Raw genomic sequence first — 21704 nt, 5'->3', positions numbered from 1 at the left:
TCCCTTTCCCTCAGCCACCCCCCACCGCCACCCCCTGCCCTCACCCCCACCCTACAGTGCTAACCCTGACGGCTCTCTCTCCTGAGCAAGCTCCTCCCCCAGCCTGAAGGCTTGCCTTCCACCTCCAGCTATGATGCTGTAACTGCCCTAATAAAACTCCTCTGCAGGTAACTTCACCTCAGCTTCCGGTCCGGAACCTGCAACATCCTTTACTATTTATAACAATGACCACTTTACACCTGGACAAGCTGCTGAGGAAGCCCAGGAGTCCACGCCCTTGCTGTGGGGGAAGGGAGCCTCATTCTGGGTACACCCTCTCCCACTCCCCACCCCCCAAGCACAAGGGAGCCCAGAGCCACACTCTGTCGGCCTAAGTGAATATGCTCTGCTCCGTTAACTCCAAAAACTACAGCAACAACACCATGCAGCATCTGGGACGTCTATCATCTTTCAAAACGAGTTTTGTGCCCTTATTTGTGCCCTGGGGTGGGGGCCGTGAGTACCCCTGCATGCATGCAGCAGCCGGAGGACAATTTCAGGAATCTGTTCTCTCCTTTCATTGCATCCCAGGGATGGAACTTGGGTTGTCAGGCTGGTCGGCAAGAGCCTTTTTTTTTTTTAAACCTTGGGAGCTGTCTTGCAGGCTTCTATCCATCTTTCAAGTGAGGGCTGCAAGTTGGATAACCAACTTTCAAATGTGATGGCAAAACCAGGGCTTCGTTTCAGCTTTTTTTCCCCTTAGCTACAAGATCGCCTAGGGGAATGTCTGACCCCCAAAATTTCCTTTTCCCCAAGCCTGACATTTAGATAAAAGCCAGCATTCCCTAGGGGACTTGAGGAAGTAGCCCCTACCTGCTGAAAGGGGGCATTCTCCTTATCTCTGGCAAAAGGGACATTTGCCTCTTCCATTAACCTGGGTCTATTAGCACATCCAGGTCCATGCTAGCCTCCAGGCTCCTTCAATCCCCACTCACAAGCACCTGCTCTGCACCTCAAAGGCCTCCGCCCCAGCACTGTCTCCCTCCTGACACCCTGGAAACTCCCCCACCCCTCCCACTGTTCTCGAAGTCCAGAGACAGCCTGGGTGGTTTGGAATACACTTTTCACCCACAGAGCAGCTATTTGCGTGTCTTTACTGCACCCATCTCATTCAGGGAACTTCCTCAGGTTTCCCTCTCAGACAGCATGAATTTCCAAGCCCGCCGCCGCTGCTAGAGCCCTGGTGGGTTTACGCAGATGTCCAGTATATTTCCATAATCCAGACCGTTGTGATGGCTTCAGTGAGCCTGTGATGTTTTTATGGCTTATGGTAAAAACATTTCATGACCTTACTACATTTCGCCTCCTAGCCCTAGATGATAACTGGAGAATGTTTATTGAGAATTCCCCACCTAAATGGTCCTGTGTTGGTGCAGTGGGGGGCGCCTAACCATTTACTGGCTGCACCAGCTCCTCTCAAAGTTCCACAGTCCATCTCCGGAAAAAACTAATACTCCACAAGGTCAAGCAGCGGCCGCCTATGAACACAATGGGGACTGCAACACGGGCCACGGAAACGTGCTGAGTGGTCACGTGGACAGAGACGGAGGGGAGGAAGAGACGGAGGGGAGGGAGAGACAGAGGGGAGGGAGAGACGGAGGGGAGGGAGAGACAGAGGGGAGGGAGAGACGGAGGGGGGAGGCAGGTGTGGTCACAGTCAGGGCTACCCAGGCTCCGCTCCAGCATCGCTCAATGGTCCAGAGCCAAGAGTGGAATTTCCCACATTTCAGGGGCTGGGAACAGGTAAAAACCCAGATGACTGGCCCCACTCCAGAGCCTGGGATGAAGGAGGTTTGGGGCAGGGCCTGAAAATGTGCACCCCAAAAAAGCCCCAGGGTGAGGTGGGAGCGTGGGGGGTGGTGTGTGTGTGTGTGTGTGTGTGTGTGTGTGTGTGTGTGTGTGTGCCACACTCTGAGAACCACTGGTCTAGAAACAACACACTGGGGTGTGTGTGTGTGGGGGGGCATTCTTACCTGTGGTGCCTTCAGGGTAACTCCATCAGTGACCTCTGCAGGAGGGGAAGGCTCCTGGGGCCGGAGAGAGAGGGGGCCCCTACGCAGAGCATCCAAAACTAAGGCTGTCGGAGGAGTTTCATGGGCCAGGGGGACACAGGTGGCCCTAAAGAAGAGAACACTTTAAAATATGGTTGTGTCATAACAAACAGACAACAGACACTGAGGAACGGCCAATGGCAAAGAAACAGACCAGAGGACCCATCAGGGGTGGGGTCTGGGAGCTTTAGGGCTAGTGCGGCCTGTTGGCTGCGTAGTCCAGGCACCTGCTCAACTGGGTAATTAAAGCAGAAAGAAGACCTTCGTTTTAAAGTAACACATGCGACAGAAATGTATTGACACTTCCTTCTCCCCGAACAAAAATGAGTTAATAAAACGAGCTCTCTCTGTAGCAATGCTGACGTGAGAGGCAAAGGGGTGTCCTTTGTTTCACGGCTAAAATGGCACTGTGCCCGAGAGTCCTAACCATGCACACAAGTTTCCAGGGTTGAACCTTTTCATTATTTTTGGATCTACAGCAAAACAACACCCCTGGAAACCCCTGTGAGCACTAATTAGCTAGTCCTGATGTCACAGCTCGGAGATGGATCATTATTTCTGTGGTCTTTCAAAAGAAGAGCCTAGACGCAGAGATTAAAGGATTGGAACAAAGCGAGTGCTCAGAAGAGAGGTTGGCAGACCTGCACTCAAGGAGCAGGCTTAACCGTCTGTGTGCATATGTGTCTACATGCGTGCATGTGTACATGTGTGTGAAGGTGTGAATGCTTGTATGTGTGAGCAGAAACAAGGGCATGGGCGTCCTTCTCTACCTAGTCTGTCTGAGGCAGGGTCTCTCCCCGAGCTTGGGGCCTGTGTGTTCTTGCTAGCCTGGAAGCCAGCAAGCCCTCGTAATCATCCTAGAGATGCCCACCTTGGAGCTGGGCTTGCGGATGTGTGCAGGATGTCCAGCCCCGCCCGTACATGGATGCTGTGATCCAAACTCCAGTCTTCATGATTGCACAGCAAGCTCTCTTAACTGCTGAGCCAACTCTCCAGCCCCACGGCTCTTCTCTTTTTAACATCCCCTACTAAAATAAACACCAGTGTCTTGCCCCATGTTGCAGTTAAGCAGATGCTGATCACCCCAAATTCCACACCCCAAGTGCTCTAAAATATGAACCATCTTGAGCAACAACATGATGCCCCCAAGTGGAAAATTCCACTGGTGACCTCTTGTGATAGATCATAATCCAAACAGAGGCACACCAGCGACTGTATAAATTTAGCCACGGGTGATGTGAAAAAGCTACATGTGATCTATAATTCATTTCATGTTTAGGCTTGGATCTTATCCCCAAGAGATTTTATTATGTATTTGCAAATGCTCCCAAATTCATAATAGTTAAGTTCCCGAGTGTTGTAAAACGATGCATGGTGGCCTCGGCTGGTCTGAGCCAAGATGAAAAGACAGCCACTCCATGCAGCGGAGTGGGTAGAAAATCACACCATGCAGACGCAGCATCCATGTGGAAAGCTTTATTAGTAAAGGGGGAGGAGAGAGGGAAAGAGAGAAAGAGAAGGAAAGGGAAAGAGAAAAGGCGGAGGTGCGTGTAGCCTTATAGAAGGAGAGAGAGGGAGATAGGAAGAGAGAGAGAGAAGGGGGAGAGGTTTTCTCTTAAAGGAGACTTTACCTTAAGGTGACTTGGTCAGGACGGGGGGTGGGCAAAGTGGGGGGGGCGGTCCCCGTGAATGCTAACATTCCCTAACACCGAGCATTTCAGAGGCACTAGCCTGCAAAAAGTTTCATACTTACATATACAACACATTTGCTAAGGAGGAGACACATTACCTTGGATTAGCACGCGGCCCATAGCTGGCAATACAGTGGACTTGAGGTCTCAAATATTCAGTTGAGAATTCTTCAGCGGGTATGATACAAACATGATACTGCCAAGCAAATGATAAAGACACACAGCAGTTATCGGCAAAACACCAGCGGTCCGCCACACTCTTAAAAGCAGTTATTAAGTGAAGAACTCATCCAGAAAATGGATATTATTTTAAAGTAGTAAAATTGCAGGATGGCGAGCATGTAGCACCCCCACAGGCAAAAAATCCTTTTTCTTGTTACACAAGATCACTGACTACACTGTTGTGGGAATAATTTTACAAATAAGTCAAAGAACAAAATCATGGGAAGGTTCAAGATCTGCTCTGTTCAGGGGCCTTTGGTGCCTCTTTTTTTCTCTCCTAGGGCCAACGCTGACACCAGAGATGCTTCAGGAGGAGAGAGAGGCAGCAGATGCCCAAAGGGCCTGTTGCTCGAAGAAAGGAACTCTCTTGATAGAGGATGTCTCGGACCTCAGCCTACTTGGACTTTGAAGGATTTGTCTCTACAGCCAGTTTCTGGGTCACATAAGAAACTCAGCCACTAACATATCTTTTGTTAGATTTGAAGTCAGACCGTATTACCAGCTTGATGGCAGAGCAGGTCAGTAGTAACAACAAAAATGTAAGGAGCATCACCAAGACGCGGTGTCTATAGGACCAAGATGGACAATGCTCTGCCTTCATGGAACATCCATGCTAGTCACCCTGACCTTCAGTGACCTTGGGCTACTTTTTAAAGGGCACACTTAAAAGGCTGAGCCAGTCCCAGGACAATTTCCAACAATGACAAGGTTAGATTCTCAGAAGGAAAACTACCATCTCATAATAATAATTTTAAAAGTCTGATTCCAAACTATCCCTTAAGTTCCAAGTTTTTACTTACTCCTGCTAGGTTAGGCACAAATATTTAAAGCACTCCCCCTGGCATTTCCCGGGTGTGATGCATGCTTGCTGCCAGCCTTAACAGGAAGCTGTTTCACACTTGGGTAATCTTAAATTCCCTGAGGCAGTTCATGTAAGTATTACGATCCCTTTCCTAGAGAGACCCCATTGTTGACCACAGCTCTCACAGTCACATGGGTGGGTGTGAATATCATTTAATCTGCCCCATCAGTTGGCATTTAAATCTTAAAAGTGTATATCTCAGTAACTGAATTCCTTATTGGAATATAGGGTATTATAATATAACCAGTTGTAAAATTTAAATAGCTGATGAAACGTCCCAAGAAACTACATAGGATAGTAAATGGGACAGAATGAAATGATAGCCAGTGTCATTTCTGCACCCAGACATAATAATAATAAAGTAGAAAATATAATGACAAAAGGTATTTCACTTATGGTAATGATAAACAAAAATTAATGAAATGTGATTTTTTTTGTGGGATGCATTCAAATTTGATGGCTGAACTTTATGAGGCGACATGAAGAAGGCTGACGCGGAGAACAGTTACTGTCAAGGCTGAATTTACAGATACCACGCAATTGCAGCCCAATTTTTTTTTTTTTTTGGTTTTTCGAGACAGGGTTTCTCTGTGTAGTTTTGGTGCCTGTCCCGGATCTTGCTCTGTAGACCAGGTTGGCTTTGAACTCACAGAGATCTGCCTGGCTCTGCCTCCAAAGTGCTGGGATTAAAGGCGTGCACCACCTCCACCCAAATTTTAATAAGCTTTTGAGAAATACAGATGACAGCAGAAGGCTTCTAAAGTTCATGGGCTAGAGGAAGGCATACCAGAAGGAACTTGGCCATGTGCACCTTGAGCTCAATGTCTGCATCTGCTAACAGCTCGTACACAGCCGTACGACTCAGGCTGTCAATCACCACGCTCCTGCACAGAATGCTGCAAAAGGGAACAGAGTTTTCTTAGCCTGACACCTGGCATCTCCCTTGCTGTGCCCGACAGATGGTCAGCTCTTCCTGATTGTAACTGGGTGGACCAGAGGCAATTCTCCTGTACAAGTCAAAAAGGGATGTGGCCTACTGCTGTTGGAATGATCACCCAAAACTCATTTGAAAAGAAACTGCCACTGTGATCTCTAAAAGGTGGCGAGGGAGTGAAGACTCCGCTCTGTGGGTGGACTGCTGTTACTGTGGGTGTCAGAACTCTGCCCTCACTCCAGCTGCATGACTGCACATGCGCAGTTCAGGACATAAGCGAAGGGTCTTGCATCTTACGTCATCAGTGTGCACCGGTGATCACATATGTGCTATGTGGTCACGCAATCTGCCCCTTAAAGAGCTGTGACGCAGACCCCACCCTCTCTCTCTCTGTTCTGCTCTGTCTCCCACCATCTTTCCCTCTCACTGCACGAGCTCCTTTCCCAGGCCTGGTTCTTCTCCCACCCCTCTTCCTCCTAATAAAGCTCTAAAACTAACACTGGGTCTGTCGTGACCGTGACCTTTCCACACGGTAACCAGCGCCGCCACCAGCGCCGTTTATCATCCATTTCAGTGAGGGTGGGCTAGCTGACATGGGAACCAGACTCTGGTGCTCATGTGCACTCTTGCCCTTCCCGCTCCTACCACGGAATGACTCAGCACAAGAGCCTCCCAGGAGATGCTGACTCCCAGTTTCCAGAACAGTGAGAAACAAGCTTCTTTATTTATAAAGCACCAGGTCCGGGCTGATCTGCTATAGCAGCACAAGGAGAATTAGATTCCAACCACCATCTCTATAGATAAGAGGACCTTTCCGTTACGGCCCCTGCTGGACCTCTCAGGACTGCGGCCCCTGCCGGACCTCTGAGGTCTGCAGCCCCTGCTGGACCTCTCAGGACTGCGGCCCCTGCTGGACCTCTCAGGACTGTGGCCCCTGCTGGACCTCTGAGGTCTGCGGCCCCTGCTCCCCCTTTCCACCTGGAGTGACAGAAGACATGGTTAGTCATTAGGAAAAGGTATCCTGGGGCAGTGACAGCAGATCTTCTAGAAATTTACCAATATTCTTTGGACTGTTCAAGGTACGCATCAGTAAACACAGCTGGCTTTCCTATCATGGGGGAAGGGTAAGCCAGCTGACCTGCAAGGCTGAGGCAGTTTTCTTTCTTAGTCCCTTTCCACTTCTACCCCTGGCTCCCACCCTTCCATTCCATAGGGTTTGAGACCATTTTTTTAAAGTCACCATCTTGCAGCATGGACTCTGACGGTAAGTCCATTAGGAAGCATATTTAAGGCCATTTTCCTTTGCATATGTAGAATATGGAGCTAGTATAAGGATAGGACAATATGGCCACCCCAATAAACACCAGAAATAGTTTAGTCAAGGATGCTTGGGTAATAACTAAAAGGAGGTAAAAATATGCAAAGAATCAGGCAGAAGTTGGGTGCACAGATAGAAACCTAACGTCTGCATCTAAGTGCAATTGAAGCAGTTCTTTTGGACTGAAGTGTTATCCTGGGAGCTAAATACATTGATTCACTTGCATTTAGTTTTATTGTTATCCTTTAAAAAGTCTCACTAAGAAACAGATGGCCATTGGTTTATCCATTACAGGTCACTGCATGATGGGGAGAAGACTTGATTTATCATCGCATTATTCTGAAAAGTGATGCACCCATCACTGTTTCGCTGAGATGTTGTCTTTCTAACAGAGTGGTTAGAAATCACTTGAGACATGCAGGAGAAAGTTCAAACCTCAGCAGGAGACTGTGCAATGCTGAGCAGACCTGTCATTTAGAACAGGCCTTCCTGTATTTTTAGACTCCCAGCCTTGTAGTCAGTTGACCACTATGACTCCCAGAACATAAAAAAGGGAAATACTTTGGCCAAGCAAAAATATGCAGTGTGACTTTCCTAGGAGTGGTTAGGTATGAAGCAGGCAATCTCTAGTCTAATGTGATGCTGTCCTGTTCTAACGATGGATTTGCTAAAGGATCTAGAATGTGATACAGCCTCCCTCATCAGAAAACCCACATGGAATCCTGCAAGGGTTTTCTTTCTTTCTTTGGCTTTGTAAACCTTCCTGTCAGGCCAGGTTTGGTAGCACATGACCATCCCATGACCTCCTTTTAGATTCTGTGAAAAGGAATCAAGCCCATGGTGTGAAAGACAGGAGGAGTCTGGAAGCTGAACAGGAAGCTGGGCTCAGATAGAGAGACAGTGAAGAACCCCTGTGGCCAATACACCCAGGACTCAGGCACCTGAGGCCCTCCCCGCAGGGGGTACACATTACAGTGGTACTGATGCCAACTGTCCATGAAAGTCTTATATTCAGACACTGGTAGATGGTTCTGAGAAACTACTTCAGGCTCATCCCATGCCCTTAAAACTCACGTACAGAGCTGAGGACACAGGCCTAGTGGGAGAGTCCAGCATGTGCATGCACTGGGTTTGAGCCTTGACACTACACATACATCCAAACATGATTCTTCATTTTTGAGATCTTCATCCCTCTGCAGATTTAGAGTCACTGGGAGCATAACATTAATCCAAGAGACATTTGTTCAGGTGTCACAAAAATGCCTGTGTTCAGCTGCTGAAAGCAACTCCTGGCATACATTTTTTCATTTTGCACCAGGAAGATGGTCAGCTACTTCAAGTTATCTTGGGTTTGACATAAAGCATCATAAAAACCAGGTTAACAGGATGTTGAAGGCCGTGACCAAGGACTGGTGTGCTCACCATAGCTCTCCTCTTGTGTATCAAGGGACCGCAGCTTCGGGTGTCATTAATTGTACTTAGTCTGCAAAATCCTTTGTGCTGATTCTTTAATTAAAGAATGTTCTTGAAATATTATGCAAAGAAAATCAATTTTAGTAAGCCCTTGTCAATTAGCGCTCTTGGGTGAAAATTTCGTTAGGGTAAATTTGAGAGACCTCCAAGAGACCTCCGTCCCTGCTTTTTGCTCAGCGACCATCAACCATTAATGATGCCAGATTCTGACGGTGGGTCGTGAAGACAGATGTGTACTCTTTCACAACGCTGCCCACAGAGAGGCTCCCAAACCCTGGGGATAATGTAATACCCTCTAACTAGTTGCCTGCTAGTTTTCAAAGGTTGCCCCAAAAGGAAGTAAATCCAGTGCGGCAGCGATCACCAAAGCCCCGCCGACTTCCCTGCTGGGAGAATTCCGGGGCTGGGCTCCTTACCTGTGCTTGCAGCTGTATATGTTCACCTGGCCTGCCAAGGCAGACCCTGGGCTCTTCAGGTTCACGTCCACCACAAAAAGCTGGTCCACCTCCGTGGCATACTCCAGCATGATCACGTAGTGGCCGATCTGTGGGACGCGCAGGCGCAGGTGCAGTTCCACCTGCCAGAGAGGCCGAGTAGACAGGCGGTCATCCAGATGTGCGACACACTGGACATCGACAGACACAACGGCAAAGCAGAGGACGCCCCAGGATCTGTTCTTGTCTGCATAGTACACACGGGGTCCTCCAGAGAGGGTGGGGGGAAACAGATGCCCTGTTCAAATTCTCAGCTCCGAGAAACATTGCGTAATCTCTTGTCTGGAACTTCATGCATTTCTATTTTCTAACTCTAGAGGTTCTGCGTCTGAGGACTTCTGTTCTCGGGGATGCTTCAGCTGCTTGTCTCTTAACAGCAAACAACAAACACTCCCAACTCGGAGTAAAAAAGAAGCGCCACAGACAGTGAGAGTGGAAGTCTGCTTGGAGGCTTCTTAAATGCTACTTCAAGAGAGAAATGTCAAGTTCGCCGAATCAGGACCATGGGAGCAGCACACACCCCCTTCCTCCCCAGGAACCATGGATGGCACGTGCCTTCCATACTTTCAAAGCATTTTCTGTGGGGGACATGTGTGCTTCCCTCTTTTGTTTTTAAGAAAACTGGTTATAAGAGTCAGCAATCAGGGGTGCTCGCAGGCTGTAATGACCCACAAAACTGGAAATGTCTATTCTCTGGCCCTTTCTGGGAAAAATGTGACTTTCCCCTGAGGCAATCATGAGGCAGGAGCTTGTAGTCCAAAATCCAGCTGACACTGTGACCTAGAGCTTCTGACTCAATGTCTGTATGCCCTCCATGAAATGGGGATAGCACCAGTGCCCTCCATGAAATGGGGATAGCATCAGTGCCCTCCAGGAAATGGGGATAGCACCAGTGCCCTCCATGAAATGGGGATAGCACCAGTGCCCTCCAGGAAATGGGGATAGCACCAGTGCCCTCCATGAAATGGGGATAGCACCAGTGCCCTCCATGAAATGGGGATAGCACCAGTGCCCTCTCAACACAGCTGAGGTTAAATGAATACACAGAGAGTGTTTAAATCTATGTGACATACAACAATTCTTTGGAAACATTGGTGGTTCTAATCAGTGGTGGTTTTTTGTCATGATTTGTTCCTTTTGCCCAACAGAGTTCCGTGGTGTGTTGTTTGATTTGTTTTCACACTTATTGGTGTGTGTAAAGATGCACCCATATCACATAAGAATGGAGGCTGGAGGTTAACCTTGGATCATTCCTCAAAGGTTATCCATCTTGGTTTTGTTCGTTTGTTTTTGAGAGAGATTTCTTACTTGCCAGGAATTCACTGAGTGGGCTAGGCTGGCTGGTGAGCCCCAACAATCCGCCCATCTGTACCTACTCAGCATTGATTTTACAAGCATGTGGCACCACATTCCATTTCTTTCACATGGGTACTGGAGGAATGAACTCAGGTCCTCATGCTTTCAAGGCAAGCACTTTACCAACTGAGCCACCAATCCAGCCCTCGCATTTCATGTGCCTTTATCATTATATTCATACATGGTTTATTTTCCTAATGGCTGCCTGGCATCCTACAATATAAATGAAAATTTTAAGCTAGAGAGAAGTTGCTGGGTAAAGCACCAGTTTCACAAGTGTGGAGGCTGGAGTGGGGATCCCCAGACCCCACACTCATCAGGTGGTTGTGGTGGGCTGCCTATAATTCCAGCACAGTACACCAACAGTGAGAACACACATCGCAGCACCCCAAAATGAAGATGCTGAACTACAGACTCCTCCCCTCTGTTTTCACTCTTTTGTTAATATTGTCTATATTCAACTTCTGAGGAAACACTTTTTTTGGGGTAAAGTGTATACATTGAGGAGTGTATACACAGGAGAAACCAGAGCAGGTGGCCAGCAAGGATAACCAGACAGGCGCGCCCTAGGTTTGATTGAGAGACCCTGTCTCCTTGAAGGAGGTGGGAAAGTGACCTGTGGAGAATTTTGGCATCAATTTTGGGCTTCCACATGTATGCACACCCACACATGTGCCTACAAACATGTTTACACACACATAACACCTGCACACACACACATGAAAATCCTGTTGATGAGATAACATCCAATGTTATATCACATATATAAGCACACACATACATGTGTACACACACATCGTTGTGCTGGTGTTTCTGTAAGATTTCTAGAAGGGGAACTATTTAAAGCGTGTGTGCACATTTGATGCCTGAGCCAACCGAAGAACTCCCTCCATTCCTCAGTGTATACACTTTACCCCAAAAGAAGTGTTTTCTCAGAAGTTGAATATAGACAGTATTAACAAAAGAGTGAGAACAGAGGGGAGGAGACTGTAGTTCAGCATCTTCATTTTGGGGTGCTGCGATGTGTGTTCTCACTGTTGGTGCACTGTGCGATCTGTTACCAGTACACGCTTAGGTTTGCCCGTGCGGCTCTGAGAACTCCAGGGGGAGACACAATGCCCAGCATGTACTAACGTGTCCTCCCAGCCATGAGGCAGAAGCCTTGGGTGGAACAGTTCCAGATTCCAAGCCCTACCAATTCAGCTCTTACAAATTGTTAGCCTGCAGGGTTGGGCAGCGAGGACCTGCTATGTCCTTTTAAGGTAAACTACTGGAGGCCTGTAAGACCGAGTCTCGTCATTCTTTTTTAAGGAAGACTTTGCTGTGAGTCAGGTGGGGCAGGTAAACAAAATGACCTGTGATCGGCTATGGCGGTTGTTGCTACATCTAAAATGTGCTTAAAGAAAACCTCAGCACAGCTCACGTGGAGGACACTGCAGTCCCAGTTCAGACCAGAGCACTCAGCACCTGGGGATCCACACCTCTGAGAAACCCTTCTGGGACTGGAGAAGCAGCCCTGGCTAATGCATTCAGCAGACACAAATGGAGCCCAGAGAAAGGCTGCCCCACCTCTCTCCCACTGAGGTCCACCATGGCTGGGTGTGCGGGAGTGGGCTGCCTCACCGCCGCGGGTCTCAGCTCCCCATCAAGCAGGAAGTGCGTGGCCTCACAAGCCAGGGTACAGGAGAACCGGGTCACTGGTAGATGCTGGTAAAGCAGACAGCTTTAACGACAACAGAACACAATCGTTACCACACGAACAACATGATACAGAATACTACAGAGCACTCAGGGACTCCGTGACGCATGTCACCGAGGCATCCTTGCATCATTTCTTCAGCAAAGTCTTAGTAAGTGGACATCAGAGGCACCGAGCAGTAGGTTTTCCACACCGGACGGGAAGAGACAGCTCCAAGACCCTGCCCTCATGTTACGCTCTCCCCTCGCCAGATGAAAGACTCTGAATGACCTTGCAGGTGTGCTGTGGCATTCCACACCCACAGGGCGGTAGCCACTCCTAACCCAGCTGTGCCGTGCAATGTGCTTTGAGATTCTTGCTCAAGCAAGGCTCAGAACAAACACTTCACAATGAAATTACCAGTTGGGCTGTCCTGTAACCATTGGGACTGTGAGGCCCACCATCATGAGCCTTTGTATTCCAGGCTCATCCGGAGAAGTCTAGCGGCATTGAGGCTGCCCCGCCACCCCCCACCCCCTTACTAACTTGTCCTGGGGAGTTCCTGTCTGGGCACACGGTTCTGTGACTGGCACTTGCAGGGCGAGTGCTTCATAGTAGTCCCGGGGAAGCAGCACCAGGTAGTCCTAGAAAGGAAGACCACAGAGAGTGTTAGTCCTCATCTAGCAGGCCTCCCTGGTAATAAAATGACCAATGTGTCTGCTAAGTGAATAATGCCCCAGGAAGTCCCTGGTGAATCTTGACTTCAGATCAGCTTTTTTGTTCCTCACCCTGACCCCCCAGAACCCACAATGCCACTCCCCACCTGTTCTTCACACTGGAGGTCAGGGCCACGGTGTGTACATTTGCAATTTCTAGATCCACAGGAAATGTTACTGTATCTTCTTATAAATCCCCCCACACACACACACACACAATGATCAAAGGAGCTGAACCACATCATTGAGATTCTCTGCTGAGGGGCTGGAGAGATGGCTCAGTGGTTAGGAGCACTGGCTGCTCTTCCAGAGGACCCTGGTTCAATTCTCAGCACCCACGTGGTGACTCACAACTGTCTGTAACTCCAGTTCCAAGGGATCCAATACCTCACACAGGTAAACCAATGTACGTGAAATAAAAATAAATAAATCATTAAAAAAGAAAAAGAAAAAAAAGATGGCCTGCTGAGACGCTGGCTGCCCTCATCACTACAGAGCACCAACTGTTGACCACTGATGTGGTTTTCAGCTCCAACCCTGCTCCTAGTGGGAAAATCGAGGTTTTGTGATGTCAGTGTCTCGGTGGAACGGCCTCACCGTCTTTCCTCACAAATGAATGCATGACTATTCCACCAACCATGCCAAATGAAGCCTGCAGTAAATGCAGCTAGGCTTTCAGGAAAGCAGTGTTCCGGGCTCTCAGACGTGGCTGGCTCGGCCAGTGTTCCAGGATCTCAGGATCTGTGGCCCCACTGCACGTGCGCAGAGGAGAGGAGGCAGAATCTGCCTCTAGAGGGAGATACACATGTGGCCCATAAGCCACTTCCTTTCCTCGGGAAGAAATGTTTAGCAGGGGAAAAAGCAGATTGTGACGCAGGGGACTCAGTGGCCTTCCTAGCTGGGTGGGTTTAACTGTTCTAGAAGCCATTCCCTGAGCTGGGCCCATAACTGCTATAGTTCCAAACACCAGTAAACATGAATAGCAAGTGCTCAGTGAGAACAGAATCAGCATAATGTCATTCAGCTTCTCCCATCTAGGTGGTAAGTTATAATCATACCTTCTTCCCATCCACCCAGCTTCATACCCGTATTGGCATCAGAGATGTTTTCCTCTTCCTCACTTCTAACATCTGCGAAGTATCCTTTGAACTTACTTCTTTAGACATGAAGTTTCTTTGCCAAGAAGGCACAAGAAAAGCAAGGCCCAAAGGATGTTGTGTAACTTCCCATTGTTTGCATTTGGAAAAGACACACAAGGATAACTTCTATCCTTGTCATTCCGGAGAAGTGATGGAGGCAGGCTCAGAGCTGTGACCTGCTTAAGACTTCCCAATGTGCCGGAAGGACCCGCTTTATGTTTCCTGTGTAAAGCACCTGACATCAAATGTGTGCCGAAGACTTCATCTACAACCTTGTCACAAGTTATAACAAGCCTGGGGTGTGGACAAGGAGGGCTGCCTCGGAGAAGCCCTTTGTCGGATCAGCTGTGTGACTCTTGAGAGGGTGAGGGTAAGAAGTGCTGGGGCCCCCCTGGCTCCGGAGCCCTCCCGTCCCTCCCACACCCCCAAATCTCACTGCTATTTATCCTCCTCATTAGTTAGATTCTCCTGATTATTCTGCATGGTTGGGGGTGTGTGTGTGTGTGTGTGTGCATCTTTAGGTGCCTTTCTGCTTCATAACAAAAATATCAAACAAAATGTGAAAGGTGAGGGGTCATGTGTTTATAAGGGCTTTGTGTTTGCTCCAATAATTTTATTATAGTCCATTTACATACATATAGTTTGTTTGCATATAGATTATTTTTGTCCAAGAGTAGTTGACTGGAAGGATGTAAAACATCATTTTAAGTAAGTTTCTCTGTCATTATGTCCTCTAAGGGCAAAGGTCACATAGTTTCCTTTGCAGTAAAAGGGAAACGCATGTGAGCTTTATGACTTCCTGTGGGTCACAGCATTGGACAAGGCTATCTCAGCAACAGGACATCCCACAGACCTGGGCACTCAGAACTCTAGCTTACCAGGAGGACTCCTTCCACCTGGATGCAAGTGATCCATGTCCCTGGTGTGATGGAGAATGGGTCTGCAAAGCCCTTCCCAGGGACAGTGACAAAGGCTGGCTCCTTACTCGGGGGAAAGGAAATCTCTTTGCTTTGAGAAGCATCTATCAGAAAGACAAATAGCAGTTGAAGAGTTAGCAGTGGTGTCTGGTCAGGCTTCAGTTTCTTCAGGTTTATTAAATACACATGTATACTAATATCTACATACTTGACACAGAGTCAACCCTGTAGCACTAGCTGGTCTAGTTCAGGTTTATTAAATACACATGTATACTAATATCTACATACTTGACACAGAGTCAACCCTGTAGCACTAGCTGGCCTAGTTCAGGTTTATTAAATACACATGTATACTAATATCTACATACTTGACACAGAGTCAACCCTGTAGCACTAGCTGGCCTAGTTCAGGTTTATTAAATACACATGTATACTAATATCTACATACTTGACACAGAGTCAACCCTGTAGCACTAGCTGGCCTAGTTCAGGTTTATTAAATACACATGTATACTAATATCTACATACTTGACACAGAGTCAACCCTGTAGCACTAGCTGGCCTAGTTCAGGTTTATTAAATACATATGTATACTAATATCTACATACTTGACACAGAGTCAACCCTGTAGCACTAGCTGGCCTAGTTCAGGTTTATTAAATACACATGTATACTAATATCTACATACTTGACACAGAGTCAACCCTGTAGCACTAGCTGGCCTAGTTCAGGTTTATTAAATACACATGTATACTAATATCTACATACTTGACACAGAGTCAACCCTGTAGCACTAGCTGGCCTAGTTCAGGTTTATTAAATACACATGTATACTAATATCTACATACTTGACACAGAGTCAACCCTGTAGCACTAGCTGGCCTAGAACTCACCACAGAGCACACTGGTCTCAAACTGGTTATCCCCCTGCCTTTTCCCCTCAAGCTCCGGGATGACAGGTGCATATCACTACATCTGGCCAAGACTTATCTTTAGGAATGTATCTTCCAGATGTATGTATTCAGTATATTATATGGTTTGTTGATTTCTTTTCTTGTTTGTGCATAGGAGATGACCATTTTTCATTTTTATTCATGAGCATACATTCACTTTGCCATTAGGAAATACCCCAGCTTTCTATTTACGTGTTTCCGGGATGTATCGTGTATTTCTTCTGCCGACAAACAAACTCTGGTGCCTGAGTCTGAGGGGTCTTCTGGAGAGGAGATGTTTGCTCCAAATACCTGCAAGACTCTCAGTCTATAGACATTTACAAAGGCCCCCTCTGTGCCAGGCCCAGGGTGTTTGCAGGCAATGCAGTGAACACAGCATGCATGGCCTCGCTCCCTGGGGACATGAGAAGTGAGAGACAGAGGTCAGAACGCAGAGTGAGATCGAAGTGCAGACAGCGGTTGTGGAGAGGAGAGGAGGCGTGTATGCCTTAGGAACACGTGACAGGGCACCCGATTCAGATTTGGAGGAAACTGTCTCAGAGAGCAGGAGAACAAGCCAAAACGTGTTCTAGTTGTGCGGACGGACAGAGGGCAGACCGCAATGACACCCAGGAGCAGAGGGGTCTGTGTGGACGGACAGAGGGCAGACCGCAATGACACCACTCAGGAGCAGAGGGGTCTGTGTGGACGGACAGAGGGCAGACCGCAATGACACCCAGGAGCAGAGGGGTCTGTGTGGACGGACAGAGGGCAGACCGCAATGACACCACTCAGGAGCAGAGGGGTCTGTGTGGACGGACAGAGGGCAGACCGCAATGACACCCAGGAGCAGAGGGGTCTATGTAGATGGACAGAGGGCAGACCGCGATGACACCACTCAGGAGCAGAGGGGTCTGTGTGGACAGACAGGGCAGACCACTGACACCACTCAGGAGCAGAGGGGTCTGTGTGGACAGACAGGGCAGACCACTGACACCACTCAGGAGCAGAGGGGTCTGTGTGGACGGACAGAGGGCAGAAAGTGATGATACCCAGGAATGAGCAGTGGGGTCTGTGTGGACGGACAGAGGGCAGACCACTGACACCACCCAGGAATGAACAGAGGGGTCTGTTGGGATGAGCTTGGAGTCTACAGACTGTCCACTTAGACAGCTTGTTTTCTCTGGTCCACAAGGCCCTTACGGCATGAGGCCACAAATGCTCAGGCTCCTTGCATTAAAGAGAACCCACCAGAGCTCTCTAGTGGCTGTGAGCTGCTTAGCCTCCAGCTACACGTTTGGCCGACCCAACTCCATTACTTCCCTCACTTCCAACTCTGACATGCACGTGAAATAAGGATAGTTAACATCCCGATTCTGAGTCAGGTTTCCATTAGCACAGCGCTCTGTCCTTCTGGGATTCCAAATGATTTCTTGAGTTTGTTTCTAGGATTGGCTGAAGCCCTAATTCCATGGGTTTCCAGGCTCTGCCCCTGACTGCTGTGAGCTGTACCCTCTTCTGCTCAGGAAGTCCTCACCTCTGAAGGAAGTCTGCAGGTGTCTGGGCCTCTGCTGGGACTTCCTGTTTTCTGACCTTCATTTCAAAATTCCAATCCTCCTCCACTTCTCCTTGCTTGAAACCATGGGAGAATTCAGGGCAATAGGCCAACAGCTCCCAAATAATACCCAAAAAAAGGGGCACCCACTTCCCCATGAGTGAGCTGGACAGATCTGATTTTTATCACTAAAGGTATCATGACCCGTGGGTTTGGAGTCTAGCCAACATTTGAGCATTGTTATATTGATTTTTTTTAACCAGAGTTAGAATGGGCTTTATTAGAAAGAAGAGGGGACAGGATGGAGAAGCCAGGCCTGGCAGAGAGGAAACACAGAAAGAGAGGCACAGAGAGAGGCACAGAGAGAGAGATGCAGAGAGAGATGCAGAGAAAGCTGTTATGTTGATTTTTAAAATGACAACTGATGGTAATTTAACAGCAAACGTAAAAGAAGCACAAAGTGAAGAGAAAGCAATGGTAACGGAGAGCATGCAAGAGAACCGGCCAATCAGATGACAAGGAAGGATGTAAGAGAACCGGCCAATCAGATGGCAAGGAAGGATGCAAGAGAACCGGCCAATCAGATGGCAAGGAAGGATGCAAGAGAACCGGCCAATCAGATGACAAGGAAGGATGCAAGCGAATCAGCCAATCAGATGGTAAGAAAGAGCATGCAAAAGCGCCATCCACTCAGATCTTGTCATGGGCTTAATGTTGTTTAAGGATGATGAACTTTGTGAAAACCAAAAGAATGCTATTTTGATCCTTTCTCAACTGAAAAGAGGTGAAGCCAGGTTTAGAGGCTGATGCCTGTCCATCCAGCACTGGGAGGAAGAGCCACTCTGGGCTGTGTCTTGGGGCTTTGTCTCTAAAAACAAAAACACAGGTACAGTAAAGAGGCTTGAACTTGTACCTACCCGACTGTGCCCAGGACGGATAAACAGTGATGCGGCCGGATACTTCTTCAGTTCCAGGGTTGACGTATCTCAGAATAATGTGGAACAAGGAGAGATTTGACTTCCTCACAGTCAATCTCATCCTCACTTCATTCTGAAAAGCACCCCCAAAACCATGAAGTGTAGAAAAGTGGCTGCGAAGAAATGCCACAAAAAGCAAAGCAGGGGCTTCTAAGTTTCCCTATTAGATGTGCAAGGCACACACACGTGCACATGCATACACACTCAGTAAGTACCAAGTAATAGGTAGAACTAGGCAAGCCTAACAAGAAAGTCACTTACAGTTCCAGTGGCAGTGGAATACACTCCCTCAGCAACTAGGGTTCTCTTTTGACCTTTTTTTTTGTGACCAGGCAGACAGAATGGAGTATTAGATGGACTAGTTTAAGAGAGTCACAGTGACGAGGTAACCACCACTGGCTGGGAAAATCAAAGTCAGAAGAGAGAGAAGGAAGGAAAGCATGTCACTTCATACCACCACTCATAGAGACCCCTGTAAGGCCCACTTCACACCACCACTCATAAAGAGACCCTGTAAGGCCCACTTCACACCACCACTCATAGAGACCCCTGCAAGCCCCACTTCACACCACCACTCATAAAGAGACCCTGTAAGGCCCACTTCACACCACCACTCATAGAGACCCCTGCAAGCCCCACTTCACACCACCACTCATAGAGACCCCTGTAAGGCCCACTTCACACCACCACTCATAAAGACCCCTGCAAGCCCCACGTCACACCACTCATAAAGAGACCCCTGCAAGCCCCACTTCACACCACCACTCATAAAGAGACCCTGCAAGCCCCACTTCACACCACCACTCATAAAGAGACCCCTGCAAGCCCCACTTCACACCACCACTCATAAAGAGACCCCTGCAAGCCCCACTTCACACCACCACTCATAGAGACCCCTGCAAGCCTCACTTCACACCATCACTCATAAAGAGACCCTGCAAGCCCCACTTCACACCACCACTCATAAAGAGACCCCTGCAAGCCCCACTTCACACCACCAGTCATAAAGAGACCCTGCAAGCCCCACTTCACACCACCACTCATAAAGAGACCCCGCAAACCCCACTTCACACCACTCATAAAGAGATCCCTGCAAGCCCCAGTTCACACCACCACTCATAAAGAGACCCTGCAAGCCCCATGCCTAACTCCACGTCTAAATGGCTGCAGACAGTAATGGTGGGGGCAAAGATGAAGGACCCCTGACATGTTTGTGGTAAAAACCTAGATGCAACTGAACATGCCTGTTTTGTCTGAGAGTGTTTTATCTCAAGCTTTTATCAATAAACAGTTAGCTTTTGAACTCAAGGAAGGGTCTGTGTGTCCCCACGCTCTGGGGTCACACAACACTCTGTACGGATTAATAACACAAGTAAATTATCACTTATTTATTAAGATTCACTTGTATGTGGATAAGCATTTTGCCTGCATATGTGTAGATGCACTGAGGTCAAAAGAGGGTGCAGGATCCCTGGACTGGAGCTGGGGATGTTTGGGGGCCACCATGTGCTCCGGACTGCCGAGCCATCCCTCCAGCCCCGAGAAGAAGTTATTTTTATTCAGAACCACAAACCAGTGTCCAGATCCAGCTGTGGTCCCAGGGAAGTTCGCAAAGTGTTGGAATTTTCTTTCCTCCCTCTCCAGCTAGTTTGGGTTTGAGGAGAGGACGTGTGCTGAGTGAGGTACAAGGACAGCGAAGGCTAAATTCCAGGTGATCCCCAGCTCCGACACACGAGTGTGAACGGTGCCCATGCGGGAATTCCCGCCAGCCCTAAGAGTCTGGTTGAATTCATTTTAAGTTCTGATACCAACTGGGAAATAAATGCACAAGGATGCATTCAAAGAGTAAAGAAGATGGCCACGAAGGGATAACACAGCTGATCTGACCCAAAGACTGCTCACAGAGGGGATCGTTAGAAGTGGATTTTTTGGGGTCAACCAAATATTCTGTCAATCTTCAAACACCTGTGAGGACACCTAGCCCGGGCTGTGCCAGCCACTTCCTGTCAGGACTTGATAGACTCCACCATGACTTTATGAATAATGAATGTCCACAGAAGAAACAGAATTGGGGACTGAAGCAGTTAAAGCTCGCGGAGAATGTAGTTTGTTCTCAGCACCCATGTGCCGTGGCTCACAGCCTCCTGCAACTCCAGATTCCGAGGATCTCACACGCTCCTCTGGACTCTGCAGGCACCTGCGCTCACATGTGTGCACACCCCTAGTGTACCTGCGCTCACATGTGTGCACACCCCCAGTGTACCTGCGCTCACATGTGTGCACACCCCCAGTGTACCTGCGCTCACATGTATGCACACCCCCAGTGTACCTGCGCCCACGTGTGCACACCCCCAGTGTACCTGCGCTCACATGTATGCACACCCCCAGTGTACCTGCGCCCACGTGTGCACACCCCCAGTGTACCTGTGCTCTGTTGTATCTGTACCTCTGGTGTACACATAATTTAAAGTAGAATGAATCTTTTTAAAAGCCTAGTGTGGTGGCGCACCTCTAATCCAAGCTCTTAGGACAGGGGCAGGGGAGCTCTCTATGAACTGAAGGTCGGTCTGGTCTGCATAGTGAGTCCCAGGTTAGCCAGGGCTACACAGTGCGACCCCGGGAGAAAAAGAAAGAAATTGAATTGGTGTGGATGCAAGAAAGGGGGAGATGTGGGGTGTCTCACAGTCCTGTCTGCTAAAGCCAGCTTCAGTCGGGGAGATTGTGGGGTGTCTCACAGTCCTGTCTGCTAAAGCCAGCTTCAGTCGGGGAGAGATGGCCAGGAAAGATCATCAGGGTCCACAGGAGCTCCAGGAGAGCTGTGGGCTGACCCGGGTTCTCTATGACCTGCGAAGGCCAGCATTGAGTGACCACGGCCCCCAGATCCTTCTCTTCTTCTGACTTTCTCTATCTAGAAGCAGCTTGAGGAGATCAGCCTCGAAGAGAAGTTCAATGACTCGACATGTTTGGCTATAATATTGCATAAGTGCTCCAGATAAACAAATAGTGTACACATCTCTTACTCCACTGTGAAGGCAAGATGGATGGGCACAGCAGAGAAGAGTGGAGGGAAGGAGGAAGGAAAGGAAAGCTATGCACTGCCAAGCACATCGTTTGCTATGGTCTCCACTCAGGGAGTAGTCGAGTTTGAAAAGCACCACCCCAAATCAGCAACACCACGCAGCGGGAGTGACACACAGCTGGTATTATGGCATCTCGGAGGCCAGTGTAGGCCAGCCTGAGCCACACCACAGGACTGTCGGGGAGGAGGAGGGGGAGGGAGGGAGGAGGAGGGGGGGAGAGGAGGAGGAGGAGGGGGGGGAGAAGAGGAGGAGGAGGAGGGGGAGGAGGAG

At 48.6% G+C, this 21704-nt stretch overlaps 1 protein-coding gene across 1 annotated transcript in view; it reads right to left on the bottom strand.

Moving 5' to 3' along the window:
* Positions 1-21704, bottom strand: part of Lama3 (laminin subunit alpha 3) — a 234597-nt gene that overhangs the window by 108651 nt on the left and 104242 nt on the right. The window contains exons 20-27 of the mRNA XM_076554744.1: positions 18295-18427; positions 14852-14994; positions 12665-12762; positions 12010-12163; positions 9007-9167; positions 5653-5761; positions 3880-3977; positions 2013-2157 (exon numbers count right to left, since the gene is read on the bottom strand). Of these exons, the coding sequence (XP_076410859.1) occupies positions 2013-2157; positions 3880-3977; positions 5653-5761; positions 9007-9167; positions 12010-12163; positions 12665-12762; positions 14852-14994; positions 18295-18427 (1041 nt within the window). The remainder of the gene's footprint in view (positions 1-2012; positions 2158-3879; positions 3978-5652; positions 5762-9006; positions 9168-12009; positions 12164-12664; positions 12763-14851; positions 14995-18294; positions 18428-21704) is intronic.

This window comes from Peromyscus maniculatus, chromosome 19 (genome assembly GCF_049852395.1).
Source record: "Peromyscus maniculatus bairdii isolate BWxNUB_F1_BW_parent chromosome 19, HU_Pman_BW_mat_3.1, whole genome shotgun sequence".
Taxonomy (NCBI): Eukaryota; Metazoa; Chordata; class Mammalia; order Rodentia; family Cricetidae; genus Peromyscus; species Peromyscus maniculatus.
Note: the sequence above shows the minus strand (reverse complement) of the source record. Positions and strands in the feature narration are given on the sequence as shown.